The sequence below is a fragment of the Rattus norvegicus genome, chromosome 1 (assembly GCF_021556685.1).
Source record: "Rattus norvegicus strain SHRSP/BbbUtx chromosome 1, alternate assembly SHRSP_T2T, whole genome shotgun sequence".
Taxonomy (NCBI): Eukaryota; Metazoa; Chordata; class Mammalia; order Rodentia; family Muridae; genus Rattus; species Rattus norvegicus.
The window spans coordinates 67,238,554-67,251,948 of NC_141534.1; the positions used below are offsets into that span (position 1 = coordinate 67,238,554).

The 13,395-nt window shown below is 41.7% G+C and overlaps 1 protein-coding gene across 4 annotated transcripts in view; it reads left to right on the forward strand.

The window, feature by feature from the left end:
* The window catches only part of Tbp (TATA box binding protein), a 28,506-nt gene that overhangs the window by 168 nt on the left and 14,943 nt on the right, over window positions 1-13,395 (forward strand). For 2 of the 4 annotated variants that reach the window (NM_001439800.1, NM_001439799.1), the window contains 4 exon segments: window positions 2,889-3,049; window positions 4,164-4,540; window positions 7,118-7,205; window positions 13,251-13,342. In NM_001439800.1, coding sequence (NP_001426729.1) covers window positions 2,996-3,049; window positions 4,164-4,540; window positions 7,118-7,205; window positions 13,251-13,342 — 611 coding nt within the window. In that variant the 5' untranslated portion in view covers window positions 2,889-2,995. 4 annotated transcript variants of the gene reach the window in all.

The window sequence follows — 13,395 nt, forward strand, 5'->3', positions numbered from 1 at the left end:
GGGTCCCTGGAGTTTGCCGGAGGAGACGCGGAATGGGCGCGCGGCCGGGCGGGGAACGGTCCTCCGCGCGGGCTGCGGCGGCTCCGGGAGTACCAGTCTCTGGACCACCGCCTCGGCGGGGTCATGAAATCCAGTGCCAAGTGTGAGCCTCTCCAAGGGGCTGGCACCGGACAGCTCGGCGCACCGTACATCTCAGCTGCTTCCCCCGGTGGAAGACAGTTTTACCCAGGCCTGCGGCTGCTCGTTTTGTCCCCAGTAAGAATAATTCTATTAGGAAGCGGTTCTTGAGACGGAGCATCTCGTCAGAAGCTCGAGATTCAAGCTCAGTCGAGCTTAACATAAAAACGCACGCTTCTTTATTTACACGCTGTCAGTCTTTAGGTTCGAGTTAACGTGGTTTTCCAAAACTCCGGGTAGGCTTTTCTGGGAAAAGATGCCGGACTGGGTGAAGCAGACGCTTGAAGACTGCAGAATTGGTTTCCCAAATATTCAGTTTGATGGCTCAGTTTCCAAAAGTTGAAAACAACCTAAAAATAAGTTTGTGCAGCGATTATTGCGGTTTTAAGATGCAGATGAGAAAAGGTAGTTTAATATCGTCTGCAGGTGTGAGATGACCTCAGCGAAGGATACTACACATTCCCCAGTCTTATATAAGCGAGCGTTCAGTAAACTTTGTTTGCAGAAAGTGATCTGGATAAATCTCTGGTTATACTTTGGACATTAAATCCAGCCTTTTTTTTTTCCCCCAACCAAAACAGTGATCTCTGAAATTGAATTTTCAGTCTTCAGTTTTCTCAGATTTATCCGCTCTTGGACCAAGAAGATATTCAAACTGCACCTTAACATCCTTTAACTGTTCCCATTGTCTGTGTAGTGACATCTTATACCCTGAATTATGCAACCCTATCTACAGCTAGCTGCTTTGTCATCTTTTGTAGTGACTTTACATTCTAAGCCTGTCACATACTACATGCAAGGCTTTGTCCCCCTTTCATGTCTGTGACTTGTACTGCGATAGTGCTGATTTGTGTGGTTTTGTTCCTCTTGCTAGACCTGTGTTAGATTGTCCCTGCTTTGTGAGAGCTCAGACCTCTGGAAAGGGTACTTCAATTCCGTCTTAACTTTTAAAAGATTTACATATATGACTGTTTTGCTTATATGTCTTTATGTGTATCACGTGCATGCCCGGGCCCATAGAAGACAAAAGAGAGCTTTGGATTCCCTGGGACTGGAGTTATAGCTAGTTGTAAGTAGCTATGTGGGTACTAGGAATCAAAACTAGTCCTTCTGAAGAGCAGCAGTGCTCTTGACTGCAGAACATTCTGCCACCTCTTGACTCTAATCTGTACTCTTCCATAACATTCATTCACGGTCACAAATGCCGAGACCAGTCATAGGTAGGTGCAGGTGTCTTGAAGACACTAATGTTGGTTTCAGCTTTCCAATAGCTTGCCTTACTTCGTAAACGCCTGCAGTTTTAGTGTTTGCTAAGTATTTATAGTTGTCTCCGTATTGTTTTATACCGAACTGTTTGATAAGGACCGTATCCTCTTTATCTTTGTATCTGGAATGTTGATTCGTTCACTTCTTATGGCATCTCTGAGCAAGCCATTGGTCTATATGAACTGAGCTGATTTTTAAAAATAAAGTATCTTTAAGGAATTGAGGATGGGCGTTTGCCTGCCATTTAGGAGGCTCTGGATTCTATCACTACTGCCTTTACAAAGGAAAAGAGAGCACATTTCATAGTCTCCTAATCCATATTCATATTTCACATCCATGACCACTAAAGAGCTGATGATTTAAGAAACTCAGTTCCAGGCGTGGTTTGAATTAATGTGATCTAATGAGCTAATGTTTCATCTGTTGTTTAGTCTGCCTTTAATTAAAATTAGAACACACAAAAAATGATTACCTAAAGCATATTGTGTCCAGTTCAATATGATACTTTAAGCTTGAGGTATTGGGAATGGTATAAAACCAGAATTGACTTAATAGAGCTGTACAAACAGTGCCTAGTAAGTGTTCTTTTCTTACAGTACAGTTTGCTTACGAATTAGTTTTCCCTCGGCCTTTAGTTTGCCGAGGCCTTTGCTGGGGGTGGGGCATGAGGGTGAAGGTGGTACAAAGGGCTGGTCCCTGATGCTGGTTCTTAAAAGAGATGGCTCAGAGGTTACAAGCACTGCCTACTCCTCCAGAGAACCAGGTTGGAGCCATCTCTCACACCCTACAATTTGATCTTAATCTAAACATTTATTGTCTAAGTTCACAAAGAACACACAGGTTTCAAAGTTACAAATTGTATATCCAAAGACCCATGTTTATTTTAATATGATGCCATGGTGGCTCAGTTCCAGGGCATCTGACTCTCTCTTCTGGCCTCTGCAGACACCAAGGCATGAAAGTGATATACAGGCATACACGTAGGCAAAATACCCACACATATAAAATCAATTACCTTTATGTGAGGAATCAGCTTGTGAGAGCCTGTTCTCTCCTTTCACCATTTGGTTAAACTCAGATTATTAGGATCTGAGGATCTAGGCAGCACATGCCTTTACCTACTGAACCACTTCTTACCAACCCGTTCTCCAATAATTTTTACTATTGATCTCGATACCTTAATTTTCAGTACTATTAGAATATTTAGAATATTTAAGCACACAGCCACATAAGTTTTTGGTTTTGTTGGTGGTTTTACATGAGTCACAGGAAACATAGACTAGGCTTTGGGAGTAAAGGATACATATATTCGTGTGTGTGTGTGTGTGTGTGTGTGTGTGTGTATTTACACATTTACACACACACTCCAAAACAGTTCTATGTGTTTATTTTGTGTGAGCATGAAACCTGTGTCCATTAAACTTAAAACATATTTTTCCAAGCAGCATCACTGTTTCATGGTGCGTGACGATAACCCAGAAAGTCGAAGACGTTTCTAAGGAGATAAGAGGATGCTCTAGGAAAAATCTGAGTACCGAAGAAAGTGAGAGTCATGGACCAGAACAACAGCCTTCCACCTTATGCTCAGGGCTTGGCCTCCCCACAGGTAATAGAGCAGGAGGGAAGGGAAAGGAGGGCTGGCATTCCCTTTAAGAGAAAGCAAGAGAAAGTGACATGTAACCATGCAGTATTGAACATGGGTTTGTAAGTCTTGTTTTACTTTGTGAAAATTTCTGATTTAGGTAGATATGATGCTCTTTTGTTTGGGAAATTTATTTGGAACCTAATTTATTTAGAAGACTGTTCCAACTATATGAGCTGTAAAACTTTTATTTACTCCAGAAGGTTCCTTCTTGCTCCTATTGCAGTCACGTTCCTATTACAAGATTACTACCAAATCTGCTTTGAATTAAACATTAGTTTTGATGTTAAACGTGTGCATGTGTGTGTGTTTGCAATAGAATTACACCTAGATTATTACCAATTCAGTATAAACTTTACCATCTCTGTTGTTCTTCTACCTCCACATAATTAATTAAATCTACCTTATTTTTATAAATAAAATTTTCAATTAGAATTAAATCTATATTTGTAAAACATAGAAGCATTATAGAAAAGGCAGTTGACAGTATATTACAGACTTTGTTGACTTTTGTTTTTAGTAGAGTAAATTGCTTTTTAGAGTAGTATGATAGAGGCGTCCATGAGCCTGTCATCTCGAACCTCTAGGTGACCATGTGATCCATCATCCAGAATTGACACAGTCTTTGTTAGTGGATAATCTGCATATACTGAATAGTACTTTGGAGGGGAGGTGTTGGTGTTTTGAGACAGGGTTTCTCTGTGTCATAGCAGCTCTGAAACTTGTGTTATAAACCAGGTTAGCTTCGAACTCACAGAGATCCACCTGCCTCTGCCTCCAGAGCTAAGATGCCTGGATACTGAGTGGTACTTTAAATAGGGACATATGCTTTTTCTTTATGGTCTAGATATGCTTGAGAGGCTAAGCATCTTTCTTATATCATATCATAAGTAACAGCCAGATTTCAAATCCCAAGTGCTCGTCTACTGTGTTCAGTACTACAGAAGATAGTGGTGCATCTCAGGACACAGATTCTTCTCTACTACTGAATGACGTATACTGAAATACTTATCTACTAAGGAAAAGCTAAATGAGCCACCATCAGTCTCTTAGTCATTGCTCTCTTTGCTTTCTACAGGGTGCCATGACTCCTGGAATTCCCATCTTCAGTCCAATGATGCCTTACGGCACAGGGCTTACTCCACAGCCTGTTCAGAACACCAATAGTTTATCTATTTTGGAAGAGCAACAAAGACAGCAGCAGCAGCAGCAGCAGCAACAGCAGCAGCAACAGCAGGCAGTAGCAACTGCAGCAGCCTCAGTACAGCAATCAACATCTCAGCAGCCCACACAGGGTGCCTCAGGCCAGACCCCACAACTCTTCCATTCTCAAACTCTAACCACAGCACCATTGCCAGGCACCACCCCCTTGTATCCTTCACCAATGACTCCTATGACCCCTATCACTCCTGCCACACCAGCCTCTGAGAGCTCTGGGATTGTACCACAGCTCCAGTGAGTACCTCTCACTTGTGTACACACCGCCCCCAACCCCCTGTGTGTAACAGTGAGTGAGTGAGTGAGTGAGTGAGTGAGTGAGTGAGTGAGTGAGCGAGGTTTTTCTGTTTGTGTTTCCTGTCCTGTGTCCCCTGCCCTATGTCTCTGCACCAGAAGAGGTACTCGGTGCTATTACACTATTTGCTTTCTGACAGTGGATTTACTTAAGGAAGTGACCCAGTGGTAATTCGGTTATACTGTGACTTCATTTGTTCTTGACAAGGAATTAAAGCTACATAGTGGGTCAGTGCTCTCAGCAGAGACTTTCCCTTAGAAATGGAGTTGCTTGTGTTTATGTATTTTGGCCACTGGAATGCAAACTGACCTTCACTGATGCTGTGGACAATTCTTTATAGCTAAGTGGCAGAGTCACAGGCCAGTTGTATCACAGCCTCTGCCATAGTGTCAGCACAGGTCTTAGGGGTCCAGGTTTTTCTTCAGTTTTGGCTGTGAGGGCTGTATTTATATCTTTGGAGATCTTAGTCACTCTTAGAGTGAGGATAGCAGTTGTCTTGAGGAATTTTTTGCCTCAGAGAAGTATTTCTCACATGTAAAAAAGGTGGAAGGTTCGGGCTTTTTTCTTTCTGAAACAGCCCAGACTTTCCAAACACCACTTAGTAACAAGAATATATATATATAGCTTTATTTTAAGACAGCTTAGTGGCTGATTAAACGGTTCTTCACAGACAACACTATCGGTTTTTGTGTTTAATAACTCTTCCTTCCTACTTTCAACTCTGTTTCCCATTTCCACTTAGTTTTCTGCATAGATAGTGTCATTTGTAAGCCATGCCAGCTCCTTTTTTTTTTTTTTTTTTTTTTTTTTTTTTTTTTTTTTTTCCGGAGCTGGGGACCGAACCCAGGGCCTTGCGCTTCCTAGGTAAGCGCTCTACCACTGAGCTAAATCCCCAGCCCCAATCCCTTTTTTAAACTAAGTGGCATAACCTGACTATACCTTGCCTGTGTACAATTTTAAATTACTTTTGAGTTTAAAGGGATAAGTTCTGTAAGCACTCCTTTTGTCTGAACTGCTCTAAACTATTTCTCCGTGCCTGCTTGACGTCCACAGGCATCCAGGTTTATACTTCTGATTAAAATCACTTATGAGGGGTTGGGGATTTAGCTCAGTGGTAGAGCACTTGCCTAGCAAGTGCAAGGCCCTGGGTTCAGTCCCCAGCTCCGGAAAATCAATCAATCAATCAAATCACTTATGAGCTTAGGACATAACTTGTTTCAATATCCACAGAGCACGCAATTTACCCACATTACTGTTTCCATTATCTAATAGTATTTCTTATTAGGTGTCAGTTCAGTAGACTTATAAAGAATTCAGGTAAATATTTAACTTTCTTTTTTAAATTTATTATTTTATTACCTACATTCCAAATGTTGCCCCCTCACAATATTTAACTTTCTAAAATAGGAATACATTTATCATTTGACTGACTAAATTTGTGACAGGTACACCAAAGTGAACCTGAAAATTCAGTTCAGGTATGGGCATGCTGAGTCAAACTCGTTTTTAAGTAAAACAAGAATTTTTTTCTTAGTGTTACCTTGGTTAGGGGGAAATAGATATTAGAAAAGCAAAAACTGGCTACCTGGCTTTATGATTATGTTTAGAGAAAACTAGTCTAATAAAATTTAATTTTTAAATTCAATTTTGGGGGCTATTTTTGAGACTATCTGATTTGACAAACCTGGCTAGCATGGTGCTGTTTATACAATACAATTCTTAATTTTTTGAATTCTTGATAATTCTCCTACCTAAGCCTCCCACATGCTGGATTGCAGATTTGCACTAATAAGTTTTTATTAAAAGTTCTAGGCCAGGTGGTGGAAGCCCACACCTTTAGTCCCAGCACTGAGGAAGCAGGGGTAGGCAGACCTTTGTGTTTTCCAAGACAACCTAGTCTACAGAGCAAGCTCCAGGATAGCCAGGGCTACACCGAGAAACGGGTCTCAAGATGAAAAGAAAAGTATTTCCTAGAATACTGGAAGAATGGGATACAGTGGCATGAAGCAGTGCTTTAGGCCCAGGTGGATAATGGTAATTTTTGCACGTGTGTACATGCACTTCCCTCTGTATGTTGGAGAATCTGAAGTGTTGTTTCTCAGGACACTACCCACCCTGGTTTTGAAGATGGGATTTGTCACTAGCATGAAGTTTGCTGGTTTGCTAAGCTGGCTTGTCATATGCATCCCAAGCCAAAGACAGTCCATTCCCGAGAGGCCCAGTGGATTGTCTGATAAGGGTGTAATAGGTACCGCCTCACAGTACATTTTGAGTACTAAGTGAGGGTATCTGGTATGGGGCACCTTTTAGGGGCACATTTAAAGTCAGCAGGGTTTGGTTATGTTTTTTAAATTAAAGCTTGGTGAAAAACAATGAATTATCAATCTTAATCATGTTTTCTTTTCAAATTTCTTGTAGAAATATTGTATTCAAAGAAAAATCTTGGTTGCAAACTTTACCTAAAGACATTGTTTAAAAGTTATGTATTTTCACTTATCATATTTTCAAATTTCTTATAGAAATATTGTATCCACCGTGAATCTTGGCTGTAAACTTGACCTAAAGACCATTGCACTTCGTGCCAGAAATGCTGAATATAATCCCAAGGTCAGACCCATTTTCATGTATTTTATACTGTATGAGATAAACAGGAAATTCTTCCTAAATGTTGGTGAGAAAACTTGTATTGTGCTTGTTTCTTGATATCAGCCAAATGAGTATGTATCCTGCTTATCTTTAATGTTAAGTGCATAGGAAAAGGTCATTCTGGGATGTTTTCATTTGTTTGGGTTTCCTGTTTTTGCAGTATTGGAGTTTTAACCTCGGACCTTAATCACAATAGGGCTGTCCACTAAGTGTGTCCTCAGTTCTTTAACTTGTATTTTATTAAATACCTACTATACATGTGGCCTTCTAAATGTAGAAGTCCATACAATAAACTAAGTTTCTTTTTTTTTTTTTTTCCAGAGCTGGGGACCGAACCCAGGGCCTTGCACTTGCTAGGCAAGCGCTCTACCGCTGAGCTAAATCCCCAACTAAACTAAGTTTCTATACACTCACATTGTGCTGGGCACCACCCAGCATGAAGTTGGAAAACAGACTATTCCATTTAGATCCTGAAGCGTAGCTGGTGACATACTTGGAGTGTCTACTTTAGTAGTCCTGTGGAAGAGTTGGCCATAGGTTATGTGGGTGGTAAAAGATTGGTCAGTAATAATTGTTGGCTACAAGTACAAGAAGTTTATTACATGTTTCCCTACCTTTGTATAACTTGTAAGGTTTTTTTTTGATCGACAAGATTGTCTTAGTTAAGGTTTTGTTCCTCTGAACAGACACCATGATCAAGGCGAGTCTTATAAAGGACAACATTTATTTGTGGCAAGCTTACAGGTTCAGCGGTTCAGTCCACTGTCATCAAGGTGGGGATATGGCAGCATCCAGGCAGGCATGGTGCAGGCAGAGCTGAGAGTTCTACATCTTCATCTGAAGGCTGCTAGGAGGAGGGAGGGTCTTAAGCCTGCCCCCCACGGTGACATACCTACTCCAACAGAGCCTCACTTTCTAATAGTACCACTTCCTGGCCCAAGCATATACAAACCATCACATTCCATTCCCTGGCCCCCATAGGCTTGTCCAAACATATGAGTCTATGGGGTCCATACCTAAACATAGCATAATGTAAATACATTTAGTCCAACTTCAAAAGTCCCTTAGTCTATAGCAGTCTCAACAATGTTAAAGTCCAAAGTTCAAAGTCCCTTCTGAGATCCATCCAGTCACTTAACTGTAATCCCCAAAGCAAGATAGGAAACCAGCTGGGCAAACTTCAAACTCTTGCATCTCCATGTCTGATGACAAAGTGGTTTTGAGATCTTCAACTCCTTTTTCATCTTCGTTGACTCAACACACTTCTTTCATTTTTGGGCTGGTTTCACTCCCTATTAGCACTTTTCCTCAGCAGATAGGTCATGGCTCTGGAATCTTGATTATCTTGAGGTCTCCGAGGCAACTTCAGTGTTACGGCTTCTCGTTTCAATGTGCGTGATCCACACATAATCTTCTGGACTCCTCCAAAGTGCTGGCTTCACTTCTCCAGCTCTGCCCTCTAAAGCACTCTAAGCTCAGGTTGATCTATTCCACTGTTGCTGCTGTTCTTGGTGATCATCCCATGGTACTTGCATCTCTAATACACGGGGGTGGTCTTCTGCAGCTAGGCTTCACCAGTAACCTCTCATAGGCTCTCTTCATGGTGTTAAGCCTCAAATCCTTTGCATCACCCTTTCAGTCTCGGGCTGTCAGCTGCAACTGAGGCTGCACCTTCACCAGTGGCCTTCCATGGCCTCTCACAGTGCTCAGCCTCAGCTACTCTTCATGACCTCTTCATGACTTCAAAACCAGTACCACCTGGGCGACTCTTACACATTACCAAGTACAGCTGCAACATGAGGTACAACCTTGGCCATTTCTGGAACGCACGCAGCTTCTTTGTGCTCTTAGAAAACACATCCCAGGGGTTGGGGATTTAGCTCAGTGGTAGAGCGCTTGCCTAGGAAGCGCAAGGCCCTAGGTTCGGTCCCCAGCTCCGAAAAAAAGAAAACACATCCCAAAAGAGTTCACCTTAGTGATGCTGTTCTCTTCTTAATCACCACTATTTCTTAGCTCCAGCTAACCAGCACAATTGTCCCCATAGTCTCCTGTTGACAATAAAGTCAGAAGCTGCAGAGGTCTGCTGCTTGCAGGAGCTGGAACATACCTCCCAGTTTCATTACCACTAGCTTCCTCTTTTCCACTCCTTCACTGGGTAAACTTGGCTGTTCTGGATCTTGCTCTGTAGATTGACCTTGAATTTGGAGATCTGCATTCCTGTCTCCTGGGATTGAAGGTGTATACCACCATGCCTGGATTTAAGCTTTTCTTCACTTAGAACTTGCTCTGTCTCATGTTGGTTTTGAACTCTGCTTGGCTTTATCTCCTGGGATTAAAGGTGTGCCTGGATCTAAATTAGCTGGGAAGGATCTTGCCCCAAAGTCCCCCTCCCTTAATCTGCTATCTCCTAGAACACAGGATTCAGATCCTTTTCACTTCCTGGTGCCCCTTTAATACTCCAACCATATATTTTGTATTTTTCCTTTCTAAGCTTGCTGCACTTGTTCAGATAGGTCATGGCTCTGGAATCTTGATTATCTTGAGGTCTCCAAGGCAACTTCAGTGTTACGGCTTCTCGTTTCAATGTGCGTGATCCACACATAATCTTCTGGACTCCTCCAAAGTGCTGGCTTCACTTCTCCAGCTCTGCCCTCTTCAGGAGACTTAACCAGAAAACAAAGTCTCTGCTGGGCTTTTTTGAGACTTTCTTTTCAGTGCAGTTAACATAAATCTCTTCACCTTAGCCTCTGGTAGACTCTTAAGACAGAGGCAAAAGCAACTCCATTCTTCGCCAAAATACCACCAAAACCAGTCTCTATCCTACATTCTGAAATTCTTCTCTGACACCTCTTGAGCCAGGTCTACATATTTCAGATCACTCAACAGCAGCAAAGTCCTGCATATTCCTACTAGGATGGCCCATTAGCCCCATTTATACCATTCTACTGATTTCCAAATCCAAAGTCCCCAAGTCCACATTCTTCCAAACAAAAGCATGGTTGGGCCTATCACAGCAACACCCCAGTCCCTGGTACCAACTGCTGTGAACAGGCACCATGACCAATGCAAGTTTTATAAAGAACAACATTTAATTGGGACTGGTTTACAGGTTCAGCAGTTCAGTCCATTATCATCAAGGTGGGGACATGGCAGCATCCAGGCAGGCATGGTACAGGCAGAGCTGAGAGTTCTACATCTTCATCTGAAGGCTACTAGTGAAAGACTGACTTCCAGGCAGCTAGGATGAGGGTCTTAAACCCACACCCACAGTGACACACCTACTCCAACAAGGCCACACCTAATAGTGCCACTTCCTGAACCAAGCATATACAAACCACCACAACAGCCTACTGTGTGTACCTGCACCAGTAGGAAAGATTTTTTTTCTCTTTTTTTCCATAGGGAACATCTGCATGGCAGATGAGCAGATAGTTGTGAGGTCTAGATGGGGAGCTGCCTGGGTGCCTAGATGTTGAAGGAGAAAGCTAGGTTGAGAAAATTTGTAGAAGTTTCCTGAAATGAGAAGCATTCATCCAAGGACCATCTAGTACCTGTAAACCTATACTGTGGAAACCAATACCTCATAGATTCCCTTTAATAGAGGAAAACAAGGTGTGTGTGCGTACACAATCACACACATGCATGTACACATATATAAGTGTTATTAATGAAAAAGAAAAGGCAACAGAAAGAACTCAGAACAGCTACTGATAGCTGGTGGCCAGGAAGAGGCTAATCAGGCATTTTGTCCTTTTACAACTTGATAGGTCATTAAGGAACACACAGTTCTAGTTATTTGTAAATTCTTCAGACACCTGGAAATTTTCTATACTATAACCTGGCTGTTGGTCTCAGTACCCTAACCAGTTTTGCTGGGTTAGCCCCATTTCCTTCACCAGTGAATCTCAGTCCCCCACCCCACACCTTTCATATATTTTTAGTGGATATTGGCCATGAGAGCCTTTAGTTTCTTCTGTGGGGTGCCTTATGCATCCTCCTGTGAGCCTCTTGGCTTTTTATTCAAGGAATTAAAGGTCCACACAGATTTCCTTTATAGGCATTAGTTCAGGTCAAAAAGAAATAGACTGTTAGGAATGAGGGTGTGCTACATGAGCGAGAAAGGCCTCGAGGGCCTCAGATTCCTGGGATATAGAGAGCTACAGGAGAGAGGAGTTTGGTTATTAGGGGCTTGGCTTTCTACTTGACAAACAAGATCAGGTTATATAACGTGTCTATTGTGAAGTTGTGGTGCAGCTGAGTTTAGTGATGTGCATGCCTAGTTTGCATGGATATAAGATGGTAATAGGGGGTTCCCCATAAACATTCACTCAGAGGACACAGGCATCCAAAAGTATCAGGATTAATCAATCACCACCCACCCACCACACACACCTTGTACTTGGCCATAACTGAATATCTGTGTTTGACGATAATCAAAGGAAGGAGAAACTTATTCCACTGTTCTTAAGTGTCCTGTGTATGTATGTATATATGTACGTGTGTGTGTGTGTGTGTGTGTGTGTGTGTGTGTGTGTGTGTGTGTGTGTGAGAGAGAGAGAGAGAGAGAGAGAGAGAGAGAGAGAGAGAGAGAGAGAGAGATCTGTGTAGGCGTGGGTCCTGAGTTTCTGGGTTTGGAGAGGACTGTGTGTGGATTGTGCATGCAAGTAAGGGTCTCAGGCTGCCAGGTTCATTATTAGCAGAAGGGTGTGTTCATAGCCCAAACCAAGTGGAGTCCTAGGTTGTAAAGCTGTTCTGTATAAACACTACCTACCTTATGTTTCTTCTGTCTCTGCCTTCTGAATGCTGGAATTAAAAGTGTATGTCACTGTTCTTTGTATTATAATCTCATTAGCTGTGTGTCATCTTAAAACTGGCAGTGTAGCAGTATCTGGAGGTTGAAGGAAAGAATGGTCTTAAATACAGGAAATGTGGGGTCTATTTCATGTCCAGTTTTTTAGTTGAGTATAAGGCTAACTGGAAGATTAATGATAAAGAATCAATCGGTCACTGGTCAGTTTCAGCTAACCAAGTTTTTATTATTTTTAATATTTACAACTATTGTATCTACTTGGTGACCATTCACCCTTACAAAGATGTAGTAACCTCATCTCATTTTTGCTTGAAGCCCACGTTGTCAGATGAGTGTAGTTACCCTGCTTGCTTTGTGTTTCTATTTACTTTATTATTTTCCTTTGCATTTACTTTGAGTTTGCACAGATCTTTACTATTGAGGTGTGTTTCTTACAGTCAGCAAATGGTGGATTAGAGTAAACAATAGCCTCTGTCTTGTCATTAGATAGTTAAGACTATTTTCATTTAGAGCTGTTATTGGGAAACTATCTGATTCCTGAAACTTTGATTTATTTTTCTGGTTGGCTTTCTCTCCTATTCTCATTAGGAATTAGTTGCTTTTCTGAGTCTGACAGGGTTGATTCTTAGTTCTCATGTATTCATCTGTTCCTCATAAGATTGATTCTTACTCTTTCCTGAACTTTCATGTCTGACTTTTTTCCTTTGTGTGTAGCATTGCTTTAAGTATTTTCTGCAGTGAGATTTCAGTACTTGTGGGTTGCTTTAGTTGGACAAACTTGGGAAGTTCAAAAGAGAAGAAAGGAGAATTACAAAATGGTAGAAAGAAGATCAAGCATTTTAAAAATAAATGTAAAACTTTATAAAGAAATACAAAGAGGGGGCTGGGGATTTAGCTCAGTGGTAGAGCGCTTGCCTAGGAAGCGCAAGGCCCTGGGTTCGGTCCCCAGCTCCGAAAAAAAGAACCAAAAAAAAAAAAAAAAAAGAAATACAAAGAATAGATAAATGTAAGAAAACGTTAAAAAACGTTTGAAATGATCCTGTTTAAGTTCATTGATAGGAATGTCTGGTGTAGTGAAGATCGTGTGGCCTGGGGCCTGCAGCACTGCAGCTTCGCTCAGTCACACAGACTCTTAGTCAACAGAAGAAGGCACCCTCCATTCACACCTTGTTAATGCTTCTTTCTGACCATTTCAGCGGTTTGCTGCAGTCATCATGAGAATAAGAGAGCCACGAACAACTGCGTTGATCTTCAGTTCTGGGAAAATGGTGTGCACAGGAGCCAAGAGGTATCCTTAAGAAATGCTTTGTTTATGGTGGATGAATTGTGAAAGAAAAAAAG